We start from the raw sequence: 17,029 nt of genomic DNA, 5'->3' as shown, positions 1-17,029 counted from the left end.
CATCCAAGGCTCTGGACAAAAGTTCCTGATTTAATCTTCATGATATCCTACAAGGTGGGGGCTATTTCCACTAGCCCATTTTAGAGACCAGGAAACTGAGGCCCAAAAGGCAAGTCATGCCCACAAGAAGATAAGGGTGGGATTAGGATTGGGCTGAGTACATCAGGGTCAATGTGCTTGGTGCACCTGGCACACACACACACACACACACACTGACACTCCACCAACGCACATGCAGTCGCATATAGCCAGTCCCATAGACTGGAGGGAAGAACGGGTCTCTCTGCCCCCACACAGGTCCGACTGCCCGTCCCATGCTGAGAACACACCCCAACACCAAATCGATCCTCCAGGTCTCCTCCAGATTTCCTGGAGTTACTGTGAGGCTCACAGATCAGTCACATAGAGGGAGCCTGGAGCTGTGTGACTGCATTGGTGGGAGCATCGTCCTGAACACAAAAGGTCAGGGTCAATCCCTGGTCGTGGACTGGGTCCAGGTTGCAGGTTTCACCCCCTGATCCCAGGTCGCAGTATAAGTGGGAGGTATCTGATCAGTGCTCCTCTCTCTCTAAAATCAATAAAATTATAAATGATGTTTATTGTAGCACTGGTCCTAGAAATAAACTCCAACCAACCAACCAATCCTAGATAGGTGGATAGGTGCTGGGCATCCAGGCTGAAATTCCATGTTTGCCTCCCACAAGCAGGAGTTATGTCCCTGGGTGCAGTGATTTCACGTTTTTTTTTAACAGAATTTAATTTCTACAAATGTATTCCTTCTGGACTTGCGGGTTCTAACTCCAATCCTTGCACCACGAGGGCAACAACACAGGCTCCTGTTGAAGGACAGTGAAGCCCCCCAGAGCCAATTTACCCAGAAAGCACAGTGGACCCAGGTCCCAACACCCCTACAGGATCTTGGAAATATCATCATTTCTTTTAACGTTATAAGAGAAAACATGAATCTAATCCACCCGAGACTGTTTTTGCCCTTAGAGCAATGCAATCACATCTCTAATTTTTACTTTATTTTACTTTAAAGGAGGCCATGAAGGCACAGTGGCCCTGGAAGTGGCATGTGCACAGGCCTGGTGACCTCTGAACCCAGCATGGCCTCAGATCTGTGTCTGCAGAGCCAGGGGTGGCAGCTACTCCTGCTCTTCTGTCCAAATTTTCTGGCATTTCCTGCCGTCCACTGTTTCTAAGGGAAACAAGGATTTGCCATCTGTGGGGTGGTTAGTGTGGGGGCTTTGCAACCCAGATGCCTGGGTGTCCAGCTGGGTAAGTCACCTAAAATCCCCGAGCCTCAGTTTCCCCATCTGCAAAATGGGGATGGTGAGAGTCCTTACCTCAGCGTTACTGGCAGGCCTATGAAATGCCCAGAACAACACCCTGAGCACTCAACACACCCGGCCTTAACAAATCCACCCAGGTCAGCATAACGTAGGGTCTCTGACCTTCCTTAGCCCCACTCCAGGCTCTCACGCATGTCCTACCCTCCCGGGACCAGCTCCGCCAGGCCCGCCCGTCCAGGAGGGCTGGCTTTCCCACGCTCTTGTGGGATGGGGGGGGGGGCACCCCGGACGCACCCACTCACACGTCAGCCACGCCCAGAGACAGAGGTGCAGGTGCACACAGACAGGGGAAGGCCTGAACAGGAGAGACAGACCCTCCCACGCAGACACACTCACACCAGACACACAGGCGCAGAGGAAGACACCAGTGGACACCTGCACGGTGTCCTCATTGCTGACACCACGACGGAAACAAAGGCAGACAAACACACAGACGTGCACCCAGAGGGATCCCGCAGAAACCAATACAGGCAGCCGACCTACCCACAATCAAAGGGGAGACACAGGAGGCCACCCGGACATAGGCTGACAAGCACGGAGACACACTCACAGTGAAGAGCCGGGTTTCTCAGCCCAGCAAACACTCATACACAGCCACAGGCATCACCTTCACCCACACGAACAGGTCCCGATCCGCACCCCCTGCCGAGTAACACGCCCCATCCCCAGACCAGCAAGCTGCCTCCTTCCGCTCCAGTCCCGTCTGCAGCCGGATTCAGGACGCTACAGCCTCAGGAAAGGGACCGGCTTCCGCTAAGCCTCAGGATCGTACTGTGCCTGCGCGGACTACACTTCCCAGAACCCCGCGCGCTGCCGTATTTTCTGCTCCGGCCTCCCTAGGCGCTGGCCCTGCAGACCGGATGTGAACTGGACTTGAACCGGACGTTAACCAGACTGGCGGGCGCGCTAGGTTCCATGTCCCAGAAGCCCCCGAGGTACTTGGATCAAGAAGGCGGGGTTAGTGGGTTTTAAGAAGGAAGGTCCCGCAGTGGAGAGGGGAGCGAGAAGATTAGGGACCCTGAGGGCTGCTTGGGAGGTGCGGGGTGGGCGGAGGAAGTGGGTGCCCTGGGTGTGGGGAGAGAGGAAGAGAGGGGTGCAGGGCGGTGGGGTTGTGGACCGAGGAGCAGAGGGAGCGGGAGGAAAATTGCTGGAAAAGCGGGGCTTGGATGGAGGCGGGAAAAGATGCTGTAGCCCCTCCGCAGACATCCTGCGTTGAGGCACGGGGTCCTGATAGTCGCGGGGACTTGCACAAAGATTTAAAACGTGCAGAGAAAGTAAAGTATCCAGAAAGTTTCGTAAACGTTTCGTAAAGTAAAAGAAAACTTCGTTACCAGAAAGGAAGTATCAGCCTTTCCCGTTATGTGCCAACCCCTGTTCTGGGCATATTATTCTTACGGAAACAAAGGGTGGGTCCTGCTGCCAGTCGTCCCCAATAGGCAAGCTCTAGAGGCAGAGGCAGGTGAGAAGGGAAAGGAGTTTTTCATTCAGATGCTTCTGGGTGGAGGAGAATGGCGAACTCTTGTCTCAAAACTCATTCTCTCCAGAAGACCAAGGAGAACTCCAGCGGTCCTCAGCCACACCAGAACAAAAAGCAGTGTCCAGAGTTCCGGCTCCCATTGAGAACAGGGAGCCCTTCCTTTTGGGAACCGCGGGTGCCTCTAGGCGGCTCAGCTTCCTCCTGGCCACTGTCCTGTTTCAGGCTCCCTTATGGAAACCGCTGGGGCTGAAGTTTAAGCTAGACTGCTTCCCAGTTCACAAGGTTCCTCTAAAACTCATCAGCTAGTAAGTTCTCCAGGTGGGCAAGAGAGCATTCCCCTCAGTTCCCTAGGTTTATGTCAGTTTCCGCTGTACGATGGTCTGAATGCCTAACGAACGTTGCAAACTTCCACACTGAAGAGGGGAGTGGTTCACCTATGACCAACCTCTTTCTCTCCCTTGGCTGGACTGACAGCTAGTCGTTGGTCCAGCACCTCCCCCCTCCTGCCATTCTGACCTACGTGGTGCACGTGCCCAACTTCCCCTGGTCCCTCCCCAATCAGGTACCAATAGAGTTTAGGAGATTTTTTCCCCCTATCCATTCATCTTGCTAGAATTGTGCAATACTCAAGTTCCTTCTGCTGTCCTCTTGCCCCAGGCAGGGTAACTGCTTCCAGGATAGAATGCTTCACCTTCCAAACAGGTGCTCGGTTACCAAGGCAATTCCACCCTTCCTGCATCCTAGCCTTGGCCCAGGAAAGATGGAGATTTCCTCAGGTGGCCCGTCCTGTTCCTGCCCTTGCCTCCTCTCAGTGGTCCTGCCTGGCTGTCTGTATCATTAAGATGTAGAAAATGATTTTCCTGGCAATCAAGCTACTCTTCAGATGAAGACATTGATACAGACGAGGGAGGTCACAGCAGAGAAAAGTGAGGGAGTTGGGGTGGGAAAGAGGTCTCCAAGCTGGGGCATTCTTACACCAAAACTACAACCCAAGTGCAAAAGCATTTGCTGAATGTCTGTCTCAGTGACCATAAAAAGGAAAACTGCAGCCACCTTAGGTTGTGATCAATGACTGTTTTTTCTTTTCTCATCCTCAACCAAAGATATGCTCATTGACTTTGGTGAGAGAGGAAGGGAGAGAGAAATTGATGTGAGAAAGCAACATTGATCTATTGCCATCTACAACCTTTTGGTGCACAGGAGGATGCTCCAGCTAAGTGAGCTCCCAGGACAGGGCTGAAATCGCCCTTTCAGATAGACCTGTTCAAGTTGTGGAGACTGGCCAGCTGAGTTGTCTGTGGTTCTGAACCCTTTTCCCGTAGACCAGGCTGTTGTGCTGAACATCCCTGGGAAACCTGTCCCTGGTGCTGAGTCAAACTGCTGGAGCTGGGCCTGATTAAAATCTGTAGGCAGAACAGAGCTCTCCCTACCTCTGCTTCAAAGAACAGATCTGCCTGGATGGAGCCCTGCTGTTGTCTGGAAACAAAGCTCCCTGGGCTGTGGGGAGCGTGGGATGAAAGCAGATAAAGGGCAAATACTGCAGTCATTTTTAAGAGGCAGCTTTGTCTTTTAGGGTGGCAGGGCCTGGGTACAACATGACTGAAATTAACAGGGTTTCAAACACATTTCTTTGGGAAAAATTGCAGTTCTATGTAGGGGTATGTGAGTTATTGGGAAAGTTCTAGTTTTTATGTGGGGAGGAGTCAAAGAAGGATATTACTGTTTTTATAAGAATACAGCATGGCACCCGGGCTGATGTGGCTCAGTGGATTAAGCACCAGCCTGTGGCTCGATGGGTTTCCATTTGGGGGCCAGGTCCCTAGTTGGGGGCCTGTGAAGCACAACCAAACGATGTGTGCCGGCTGTTTCTCTCCTCTCTTCACCTTTGTCTAAAAATAAGTAAGATCTTTAAAAAAAATGCTTACTCTGTCTGGTGTGTCTCAGTGGATTGAATGCCATGCCAGCCTGCAAACCAGAAGTTCGCTGATTCAGTTTCTAGTCAGGGCACATGCCTGGGTTGCAGGCCAGGTTCCCAGCTGGGGATGTGCAAGAGATAACCAATCTGTGTAGCCTTGGTTGTGCAATATAAACATTGATGTTACTCTCCCTGTCTTCCCTCCTTTCCCCTCTTTCTAAAAATAAATAAAATCTCCTAAAAATTCTTTATGTATTATTTTATTGTTAAGAGCAACATTCTTATATTGTTATTTAACATTAGTAATAGATTGGTGTCATAAAAAATGAAACCTTAAGTACACCATGAGTATGGCTGTGTGTGAAGCATACAGCCATAGATTGGATTGTCCCCCCTTCTGGCTGAAGGTATTCTGTTTTTACAACATTTCCAGCTGGCAGGTGGGAGGGGCCGCCTGTGATGTGAGAGGGTTTTTCTCTAGCAACAGCCCTACAGGGCGGGGGGCCACAGGGCTGGGTTTCTGCAGGGGGTGCCCTTCCATGGTCTCTGCTGCTGAGGGCCTGGGTCCTGCCTTCTGGTCTGACTGTTCCCAAGCCAGGAATGCAGGGCTGGGAGGGGCAGGTGGCCTGGGTTGCTGAGGTTCCTGTGGGGGTATTCCTCCCCCCATACAAGTGTTCACACTCATTTTGACAGGACAACCTCTTCCTATACCTTTTGCACCCAGAGTGTTTAAAATGACACTGGTCTTCCTGAATAATAAATAGTTAAAATTCTAAAACTTATAAACAGGAGTAAATCTTTGTGGCCTTTGGTTATGCAATGGTTCCTCAGATATAACACCTAAAGCACAAGGAACAATAAAATAAATAAACTGTACCCCATCAGCATTAAAAACGTTTGCATTCCAAATGATGCCATCAAGGAAAAGACTACCCACAGAATGGGAGAAACAGTTGCAAAGCATGTATCTGATAAAGGACTTAGAACAAAAATTAACAACAAAAGAATATGTACAGAACTTTGAAAATTAATAGGAAAGCAAACAACCCAGTTTAAAAAAAACGGCAAAAGACTTGAAGCAGACACTTTGCCGAATAGAATACACCAGTGGCAAATAAGCACCTGCAAAGGTTCTCCGTACCAGCTGCAAGCTGGAGTGTGGTAAGACTGCACACTGAGAATGGCTGCAACGAGACTGAGCATGTTCAGTTCTCACAAGCACACAGAGCAATGAAATTCCCAGAGTGCGCTGGTGGAGACAAAAAATGACACCACCTCAGAAAAAAGTCTGGCAGTTTCTAAAAAAGTTAAATATGTACCTATGTATGACCCAACTATTCTCAACAGAAAGGTCAGACTGTGCTACAGAAATATGTCCATAACTGGACATGACCCATATACTTACTATCCAGTGAATGGGTAAACACACCATGGTCTCTCTGTGATGTAGAATATTACTCAGCAATAAGGAGTCAGCTATAGCCCTCACTGGGTGACAGAGTTGACGGGAGTGTCACCCTGAGCACCAAGAGATTGTGGGTTTGATTGCATGTTTTTGATTGCATGTTTTAACCTCTATGGGAGGCAACTGATTGATGTTTCTCACATACTTTTTCTCGAATCAATAAACATATCCTCGGGTAGGATTTAAAGTAAAAATAAAGACAGAGCACAATTGATACACACAGACAACACAGGTAAACCTCAAAAAAGCCAAGTGTAAGAAGTAAGATAAAAAGAGTACATGGCATACGATTCCACATATATAAAATTCTAGAATAGGCCAAATAAATCGCAGTGGTCACTGGGGAATGGGGGATGTGCAAAATGAAAGAAAAACTTCCTGGGCTAACGGATGTGTCTGCATCACAAGGATGATTTTCTGGGTGAATAGAAATGTCAAAAGCATTTCTCATAGCAATCTCTCTCTCACTTTCTCTCAGATTAATAAACATATCCTCAGGTGAGGATTAAAAAAAAGATGGTAGATCTCGTAAGTTTTTGCCTGTAAGAAAATAAAATGCCATTTTAGAGGCAATATAATATGGAAAATGTAAGCTTTCTACTTTTCATACTGTCCTGCTGGTCTTTTAGGCTTTTGCATGATAAAATGCAATAAATTTCTATGAAGTTGTATTTCTTCCCCCAAAAAGTAAAACACAAAGGAGGATGCAGATACTATTGTCCATTGTTCTTTCATTTAATGCTGTATCTCAGAGCATCTTATACGATCGGTATCTTCAGCTCTTCCTCACCAGCTCTCACATAGATGGACTGAACATACTTAGCCAATCTGCTACGGATCCTTGGGCGATGCCATTGTTGCCACCCTTCCGAGCATGCGTCCTTCATGCTGCTGGGGGGACTATATGTGTTGCGGACAGATGTAATTTCCTGATAATATTTCTTCATCGTCATGGAAGACCAGCAAACGCCAAAGAAAACTCTTCTGATAATAGGCATGAGGCATGATGTAACCATTCCCAAGCCAGGAATCCAGGATGACCAGGGACAGGTGGCCTGCGGTGAGCTTGCTAGGTTCCTTAGGTTTGGGTGTCCTATTGGCTATTGGTGCTCCCTCCCCCGAAGCATTGACACGCATTTGGACAGGACAACTGGTCCCTGCATCTTTTGCACCTGATGACTACTCAAAATAATGTTGGTCTCACTTAATTCAGTTTTATTTCAAAAAATTTTAGCAGGCCACTATGATAAACTTTGGTATCTGAAGCAAGTACTGGCACTTCCTAATCCTGAAAAAAATATTTTTCCTCCTCGTGAACCACTTGGTAACTACTACCAAGTAGTAGTATGAGCTTGGGGCCTTCCAGCTGGTGTTGCAGGAAAACTAGGGGCCATGTGTGGGGAAAATGAAACACACAGAGAGTGACATCCCGATCTCTGGACAAGACCCAGTTTTGTGCGACAAAGTGACAATGTCCCCAGGGAGACTATCTACCCCTCTTCCTTTCTACTCCGACTTCTCCACTTTTCTACTGAAGAGACGGGAGCCCTAGAGATACTAAATACATTGTCCAAGCTCACAGGTCAGCTTTCTCCAGCACAGTGAGGAGACACAGTGCCCCAGGCCACACTCCGATGCAGGACCTGCAGGGGCTTGCTTTCCACATGGCCCTGCAGATGCTACAAAAGCAAAAGTGAACATGGTATGGCCTGTCCCCAGTGCCCCATCTGGGTAGGACTTCTCCCGTACCCTACTTGTGGGCTCCAGTGTCAAGTCTAGCGCTGACCCATGGACTCGGGACCTGCCACTTGGGTGTGGACTCTGAGATTTCCCGCTCCTCTGCTATGTGTGCATCCTGCTCTGATGGTCCTGGCTGATGGAGCATTGGTACGGCTACTCCCCAGTGCGCAGATGCTGGTGCTTCCTGAGAGAGGACTTGAGGCTAAAGAACTTGCCACACTGGCTGCAGCTGTAACTAAGGCGCCGCCCCAGTGTGCAGGTAGGTGCAGGTGCTCCCTGAGTGAGAAGTCTAGCCTGAAGGCCTTGCTGCACTGGCTACATGTGTGGGGCTTTTCCCTGGCGTGCACTCACCAGTGCATACTGAGCGAGAAGTGCTGCCTAAAGGCCTTGCTGCACTGGCCACGGTACACGGCTCCTTGCCCGTGTGCGTCCTCTGATGCATGATGAGGTGATCATTCCGGCGGAAGGCCTTTCCGCAGTCTGCACAAGGGTACGGTTTCTCCCCTGTGTGTATCCTCTGATGCATGACAAGGCTCCTGTTCCTGCTGAAGGCCTTGCCACAGGTACTACACACGTATGGCTTCACCCCAGTGTGCGTCCTCAGGTGTACGGTGAGGTACCCTTTATGTTTAAAGGCCTTGCCACATTCCCCACATGCATACAGCTTCTCCTCGCTGTGTATCTTCTGGTGAGCTTTGAGGCACTCCTGCCGGCTGAAGGCCTTGCCACAGTCCCCACATGTGTACGGCTTCTCCCCAGTGTGTGTCCTCAGGTGGTCAATGAGGCTCCTTTTCTGCCTAAAGGCTTTGCTACAGTCCCAGCATACATAAGGCTTCTCCCCGATGTGCGTCTTTTGGTGTGTGATGAGGTAATCATTCTGACTGAAGGCCATGCCACAGTCCCTACAGAAATAGGGCTTCACCCAGGCGTGCGTCCTCTGATGCTCAATGAGTTTTCTGTTTAGCCTGAAGGCCATTCCACAGTCCTTGCATGTGTAAAGCTTCTCCCTGGTGTGCGTCCTCTGGTGCCGGACGATGTTTGCCTTCTGGCTGAAGGCCTTTCCGCACTCCGCACATTTGTATGGCTTCTCTCCAGTGTGCGTCCTCTGGTGCTGCATGACGTGCGCCTTCTGGCTGAAGGCCTTGCCACATTCCCCACATGTGTACGGATTCTCCCCAGTGTGTGTCCTCTGATGCACAATGAGGCTCCTGTGCTGGGTGAAGGCCTTGCCACAGTCCTGGCACACATACGGCTTCTCCCCAGTGTGTGTCCTCTGGTGTATGATGAGGTACATGTTTCGGGTGAAGGCCTTGCCGCAGTACCTGCAAGTATAAGGCTTCTCCCCGGTGTGTGTCCTCTGATGCACAATGAGGCTCCTCTTCCGCGTAAAGGCCTTGCCACAGTCCAAGCACACGTACGGCTTCTCCCCGGTGTGCAGTTGCTTGTGGGAGGAGAGGGAAGACCGTAGGGTGAACTGCTTACCACATGTGGTGCACGAGAAAGGCTTCTCCCTGGTGTGGATTCGTTGGTGCTCCTTCAGGGACGAGTGGTAGCTAAAAGCCATGCTGCAGTCCCGGCACCTGTAGGGCTTCTCTGCAGAGTGTTTGGAGGGAGGACTGAGGCTTGAAGTACCTGAGTGTTTCCCACACATGGGGAACGGGTGCGTCCTCTCTCCTTTCTCTACTACCCATCTTGTTGGGGCATGCATAGGGTGTTGGTGCACCAATTTCGTAAATTCACAACATTCAGGGGCTAATGCCTGGTACATGTCCAAACACCCTAGATAGGTCACTGGGCTCCCACGTGACCACCCCACCCAGTTCCCCTGTGTTCCTGTTCCTTCATAGGTGCAGCCCTGGGTACCATTCCTCGTAGGTCCTTCTGCAGTCATTGCAATGGATGGCCTGCCTCCCCAGTTGTCCTCCTGTGGGTCCAATTCTTTCAGGTCAGGTCTAGTCTCCAAATCTGAGGGGAGGGAGAAAAAGGTGACTACACAGTTAAAACTGCTGGGAGGGAGGACCTTCTCAAGACACAAGGCACAGCCTAGAACAGGGGACAGCTTGTCATGGGAACCAAGGGAGAAGTTAAGCAGTGAGCTGAGACAATATGCTGTAGTGAGGTGAGCAGAGAGCACGAAAGGTCCCTTTGGGAGTGTATGCAAAGGCAGCCAGGGGAGCTCAGAGCTGCACAGACAGACCCCAAAGTGAAAGAGGAAGGCAGGCTTGGAGGAGTGGACCAAAGGATCCCACCAACCCAGTGAGGATTCACTGCACTGTCCTGCACGCCCCCAGCCAACTTGGCTTCTTAAGGCATCAATTGTTATTAGATATGATCCAGTAAAAGCTGACACTCCTGTGGATGTGCTGGTGGCCCTGACTCCCACACCCCAGCAAAGCTCTTCCTTATGACACTGCCCCAGAGAGACGGAGCCTGACAGCTGGCTCCACACCCTCCTCTTTGCATGACCCTCCCTCCCTGCTGACCACAGCTGCTCCAGTCCCCTCATGCTTTGTCCCATGCAATCCTCAGTCTCTGTTTCCAGTCTAGGGAGCTGTCCTGAGTTCTAGGCTCTGCACATGGACATCAGGGTTCCTCCCAAATTCTAAAAACTGTGAGATCTTACACAAAAATCTCACTAAGAAAGTGAAGATCCAGCCCTGGCTGGTGTGGCTCAGTGGATTGAGTGCCGGCCTGTGAATTGAAAGGTCACGGTTTGATTCCCACTCAGGGCACAGGCCTGGGCTGCCCGCCAGGTCCCCATCTGGAGTGCTATGCGGGCAACTAATCAGTGTATCTCTCACACATCTGTGTTTTCCTCCCTCTCTTTCTCTTTCCCTTTCCTCTCTCTCTAAAAATGAATACAATCTTAAAAAAAAAAAGTGAAGATCCAGCAACGCGGAGCCTTCCTTCCTACAAGGTAACAAAGCGGGAATGATAAGCAGCTCTTCTCCTTCCCCCATTTAAATCCCCAACAGCCCCACAATCCCTAACTTTGAGGCCCACCCCCTGGGTATTGGGAGGTTGGATTTGTGTCTCTTCTCCATGCTAACACCTCCTAAGTGGATGCCCCCACACACAACCCCTCTCTGAGCTCTGCTGAGGAATAATCCGAGGCCCACTTGGCACCCCTCTCGGGTATCGCATACCTAACGCATTGGATGAGAGACCTGGGATTTCAGATCCTNTTAAATCCCCAACAGCCCCACAATCCCTAACTTTGAGGCCCACCCCCTGGGTATTGGGAGGTTGGATTTGTGTCTCTTCTCCATGCTAACACCTCCTAAGTGGATGCCCCCACACACACAACCCCTCTCTGAGCTCTGCTAAGGAATAATCCGAGGCCCACTTGGCACCCCTCTCGGGTATCGCATACCTAACGCATTGGATGAGAGACCTGGGATTTCAGATCCTCCGATCTCAAATACTATAAAGAAAGAAAGGCCCATCAAAGAGACTTAGCAAAATAAGTCAGGCACACAGTGATCGATACTGTACGATTCCACTCGTACGAGGCATTTGATAGAGACAGAAAGCAGGACATAGGTACCGGGGCTCAGGGAGGGCGACAGCAAGCTGTTTTTTAGAGGGACAGATTGTGAGCTGGGTATGATGAAGGGGAGGTAGATGGTGGTGATGGGTGAACAACAATGTGAAGGAACCCATGCATGGAAGTGTACGCGTCAAAGAGTTCAATGGTCAAAAACAAAATAGTTAAATAGCCAATTTTATGTTATATATATTGTTATGTTATATATATTATATTATATATATTATGTTACATATATTTATATATTTTTTATGTTTAACCATTAAGAAAATAAATATTTTAATCAGTAAAAAAAAAAAAGACTGACTGGCAGTCCTTGACTCACCCTTTCCCTTCCACTGCCCCGAATGTTAACAAATGCCACCACACAAAAGAACACCTTGAACTGGACCAGACCGACGGACCACCATGGCCACAAGGACACAGCCTCCTTCACACTCTACAACCCACTGTCCACTCCGTGGGAAGAGGAGCTCAGGAGTCAGACCAAACCCTCCAGCAGCTTTCCAGTACCCTGGGGACCACACGCATCGCCTTCATCTTTTGAGATTTAGTTGACAACACCAAACTATCTTCCAAATGAGTTGTTCCAACTCCATGCTCCTAAAATGAAGAGTCCCTTTCCCTGCACCCTCATAATACAGGGTGCAGTTGCTGTTTTTTTCTTTATGACTCACTTGAGGATATGCTTAGAGAGGGAGAAAGGGAGTGGGCAGGAAGAGTGGGGAAAGGGAAAGAGAGAGAGAGAGAGTAAGAGAGAGAGATAGAAACGCCCTTTGGTTGCCTCCCATACGTGACCAGCCAGAGAGCAAACTCACAACCTAGGTATGTATCCCGAAAGGAAATCCACTGACAACCTTTCAGTGTACAGAACGAAGCTGCAACCAACTAAGCTACATCTGACCAGGGCTGTTATTCTTTTTCTTCTCTGTGTAGCTCATGGGCAAGAACTGTATTTTTGTAACTCAACTGGTACTTCTTTGACTATTGGTAAGGTTTAAAAATCTTTTGTAAAAGTGTAACTCCATGCATTTCTACATCTGTGAATTTCAGGCTGATAAGCTAGGTCCATCTCTCTATCATTCATTTGGTCTTTTTCTTGTTTACTTCAAGGACCTATTGATATATTTATGATCTTCCAACTGTTATATACATATGGTAAATAATCTTCCTCACTTAATCATCTATTAAGTTTATTTTCAGTGTCAGGTAATATTAATGTCCTGCATGTCAGACCCATCTATCTTTTCTATTTCTGTGTCAATCTGAAGTGACGGGAAGATGGTGACTAATGCAGTCCCCTTACCCAGCGAGACCAGGTTCCAGTAGGTCTCCATCATCACCTCCCTATACAGGTCCTTCTGCGCAGGCTTCAGCTGCTGCCACTCCTCCTGGGTGAAGTCCACAATCACATCCCTGAACGTCACCGACCCCTGTGAGAGGAAGTGCACACCACTTACCGAAGGGCCCTCCTCACAATGGTCGGGAGGTGCTGCCAGAAGGGCCGAGAGGATCAGGAAGGCACACAGGATGCACCTGACGTGGTATCTACAAGGTGCGGAGCTCTGAAGGGCCTGGCCACTCAGTGTCATTGGTGCCTGAGTACACGGGATGGTCCTCGGATGGACAAACTATGGGCTGTTCACAGGAAGGCAAACACCACAATCCAAAAATGGGCAAAAAACCTAAGTAGACAGTTCTCCAAAAAGAACACACAGATGGCCAAAAACACATGAAAAAAATACTCAACATGACACATCATCAGAGAGCACCATATTAAAACCTCAATGATATATCATCTCACACTGTGAAACAAAAACCCATAAGGGACCTATTACTGGCAATACCACACTGACAGGTCAGATCAGCATGTGGTTTGGTCCTTGATGGCAGGTTCCAGGTGGGGCATGTGCACCAAGACCTGAGGTTTAAATGGCAGATGGAAAACACTGGAGATGCTGATGCTAAAATATCCAAATAAACAAGTGGTGAAATGATAAATGTCTTTTTACTTTATGGAAAAAAACGTAACAAGCTTTTTGGTCAATCCCGTAAGTACAAACTTTTAAAATAACCATTGAGGCCACAAACTCATCCACCACCTGTCCCCCTTTATTATTGTACTTATTTCACTTAAATTGTTAAAATATAACTCATATTCACAGCATTCCCACCTGAATAAACTCACTTAATGAAATTTTTCCCAAGCAGGCTCCATGAACCAAGCCCAGGCTGGGACAGGCTGAAACCTGGAGAAGGTCCTGGGCATCAGGGGGCCCACATGGAACAGCTATGGTGTGGTGAGTGAGACACAGGAGTCCTCCTCAAAAGGGTCACGAGATTCTCCTGGAAATGGGGCTTCCCTCCAAGGGCACCAAAGCCCTCTGAGTACACTGCGGGCTCATGATTAAGGCCACAAACCCAGGGCTCCCTCTGTTTTGGATTCTTGTTTAATGACACAAACCACTTCGCCACAAGAAAAACCTCACCCAGTTCCAAAGAGCTGAAATCAGGCTCAATATTTTTTAAAATTTCTCACCAGAGCATCTTTGTTGATTTTAGAGTGAGAGGAAGGTAGTGTCAGAGAGAGAGACAGACACACAGACATACAGACAGACAGACATTGTTTTTTGGCCTCATGCACAAGACTGACTAGAGATCTAGTCCCTCAAGATATTGGTGTGCAGGATGATGGTGCAACCAGCTGAGCAACCCAGCCATGGCAGGCTCTATTTAGAAAAATGAGAGTGTAATTACACTAAAACAGATAAAAAAATTGAACCTCCAAATCCCAACCATGTAGAAATGACAACTGTCGGGAATCCTCTACAATGTTTTTAAAGGAAGAAACCAAGGCAACAATCACGGAGAAGGTAATAGTGGAGACATAATGGTGCAGCCATTTTGGAAAACAGATTGGTCCTTAAATGATTAAATGTACAGTTATGAAAGGACCCACAATTTCCTCTCCTACACTCAAGAGAAATGAGGAGTTCAAACAAAAAACTGTTCATGAGTGTTCACAGTAGCATTACTAATAAAAACCAAGAGGTAGAAACAACCCAAATGTACACTTCCAAATAAATGCAAACACAGGGTCTACCTGGACAACAGAAATAGTATACAGCAACAAAAAATAACACCTGCTACAACAGAGATGAACACCAAAAACGTGAGGCTAGGTGAAAGCAGAGAGAGTTAAAGAACCACATACTGTGTGTTTCCATTGATAAGAAATGTGAAGCCCTGGCCAGGTGACTCAGCTGCTTGGAGAGTTGTCTGTATAACCAAAGGTTAAGGGTACAGTCAGTGATTGGGGGCACATATCAGAGGCAACCAATTGATGTTTCTATCACATATTGATGTTTCTTTTCTCTCCCTCTCTTTCTCCCTCTATTCTCCTCTTCTAAAAATAACTAATATTTAAAAAGTTAGACCTTTCAAGAAAACAAAATTTCCTGAGGATCAGGAAAACACAGGATAAATACAGTTTGCTTTCCTGCCCAAATGACAAAAAAAAACATTTTCTAAAAATCGAAGCTCACTAATACAACAAATGATGCTCTTCAGAAAGGGATCAGTTGCCACCTACCACAGTGACAGTTTATACCACTTGTTATTTGTACTCAATGAGCAGAACAAGCACCAACAACCAACAATGTGAAATAATGGAAGCCCTTGCTGCACGATACTAGGGGAATAAACTGTCCCTAACTCATAACTATGAAAACCTCTGAAAGGGCTTAAAAACACCCACCATCACCTTCCTCTACAAAGAATCGCCCCTGGAGAAATTATAAAGACCTGACTGGTGTGGCAGGCCACATGCCTGGCCTGCAGACCAGGTCCCCAGATGGGGTCGTGCAAGAGGCAACTCATTGATGTTTGTCTCCCACAAGGATGTTTCTCTTCCTTTACTTTTCCCTCGTTCCACTCTCTCTAAAAAGAAAAAAACTTAAATCTTTACACGGTTGCTCTACCTTCCATAATTTAAAAAAATATTTAAAAAATCATAAAAAATGTAGGGTAAATATATATGCCTAGTCTTGGCTGGTTGGCTCAGATGATTGGAGTGATCCCGTACATCAAAACACTGTTCATTTGATCCAGGGTTGGGGTGTATATGGGACTAACCAATTGATGTTTCTTTCTCACATCTGTGTTTCTCTCTCTCTTCTCTCCTTGCAACTCAGTGAACATCCTCCAGTAATGACAAAAACAAGGAAAGAGCTCTGGCTGATGTGGCTCAGTGGATTGAGTACAGGCCTGCAAACCAAAGGGTTGCTGGTTTGATTTCCAGTCAGGGCACATGCCTGGCCTGTGGGCCAGGTCCCCACTAGGGGGTGCATGAAAAGTAACCATACAATGATGTTTCTCTCTCTCTCTTTCTCCCTTCCTTCCTCTCTCTCTAGAAATAAATAAATAAAATCTTTTAAAAGTTAAAAAACAAACAATCAAACAAGGAAACACACACACATACACAACTGATTTGAGAGAAGGCGTGAGAGAAAAAGATGTTGTTCCACTTATTGTTCACTTCACTGCTTCCTGTATGTGAAGGGATGGCTCCCACAACCTTGGCATATCAAGCTGATCCTCTAACCAAATGCACTACATCTGTGTGTTTTTATTGTAAAGAATTTCTTCCGACGAAGGAAATTTAGAGAAAAATACCAGAAATGGCCACCCACTAAAACATCACAAAACATCACGGCCACAGCCACGAACTCTCAGGTCCCTCACTACAGGAGTCCTCCTCTAGTGCCCCTCCAGTCCCCTGAGCATTCAGTGCCACCTGCCCATTTCGGAAGGCCCCTTGCCCAGCAGGTACTGCCCAGGGCCTCTGTCACAATTTCATTGAATATGTTTAAGCCACCACTTCTCAGATGCCCACTGGTGTCTCCTGAGAGACCCCAGGGTAGGACAACTCACTCCTGAGCTATTCTGTCCCCTGTGGTAGAAAAACACCAGTGTCAGGACAGTACTCTCCCAACTCAGGGTGGACACAGAATCAGGAGAATCACGGGCCAGGGGCTGGGACCCTGAGGGAATTTGTGGGGCAAAGAGAGAATTATCCCTGCCCAGGAGCCTAACCCTAAGGAAGGAGATGTGAGAGGGGGACATGACTCACCAGGGCCTTTGTGGTCAGAGGCTGGGTGGCCATCCTTCCAGTGCCCATGATGACGGGGGCGCAGGCAGGCTGTAGAAGGAGAAAGGCAAAATGAGAGACCAGGTAGAGGCCCAATCTACAATGCAGAACAACAGACAGACACACCCCCTAGACGACAGCAGACAGGGGCGGGCACACTTCTTAATAGTGAAAGCCTGCTGGGGGCCAAGGGCATTTAAGGTGATCCACAAACATGGCTGATTTAATTCTCCTGATACCCTACAGTTTGGAGGCTATTTCCATTTACCCTATTTCACAGACAAGGAAACTGAAGCCCCCAAATAGAAGACATGCACCCAAGATGATAAGGCTAGGATTATGATTCGTCCTAGTATGCAGGGTACATTTGCTCGGTGCAAA

General features: G+C 48.1%; 2 protein-coding genes across 2 annotated transcripts in view; both read right to left on the bottom strand.

Annotated features, from left to right (window-relative positions):
* The window catches only part of LOC118992228 (zinc finger protein 569-like), a 159,532-nt gene that overhangs the window by 87,797 nt on the left and 54,706 nt on the right, over nt 1-17,029 (bottom strand). The gene's annotated exons all lie outside the window — the stretch shown is intronic.
* The window catches only part of LOC118992218 (zinc finger protein 420-like), a 40,948-nt gene that overhangs the window by 23,151 nt on the left and 768 nt on the right, over nt 1-17,029 (bottom strand). Inside the window, 2 exon segments of the mRNA XM_037053919.1 lie at nt 12,806-12,932; nt 16,631-16,699. Of these exon segments, the coding sequence (XP_036909814.1) occupies nt 12,806-12,932; nt 16,631-16,699 (196 nt within the window).

The sequence above is a fragment of the Sturnira hondurensis genome, unplaced genomic scaffold (assembly GCF_014824575.4).
Source record: "Sturnira hondurensis isolate 20B ecotype Veracruz unplaced genomic scaffold, ASM1482457v3 Scaffold0008151, whole genome shotgun sequence".
NCBI lineage: Eukaryota > Metazoa > Chordata > Mammalia > Chiroptera > Phyllostomidae > Sturnira > Sturnira hondurensis.
Note: the sequence above shows the minus strand (reverse complement) of the source record. Positions and strands in the feature narration are given on the sequence as shown.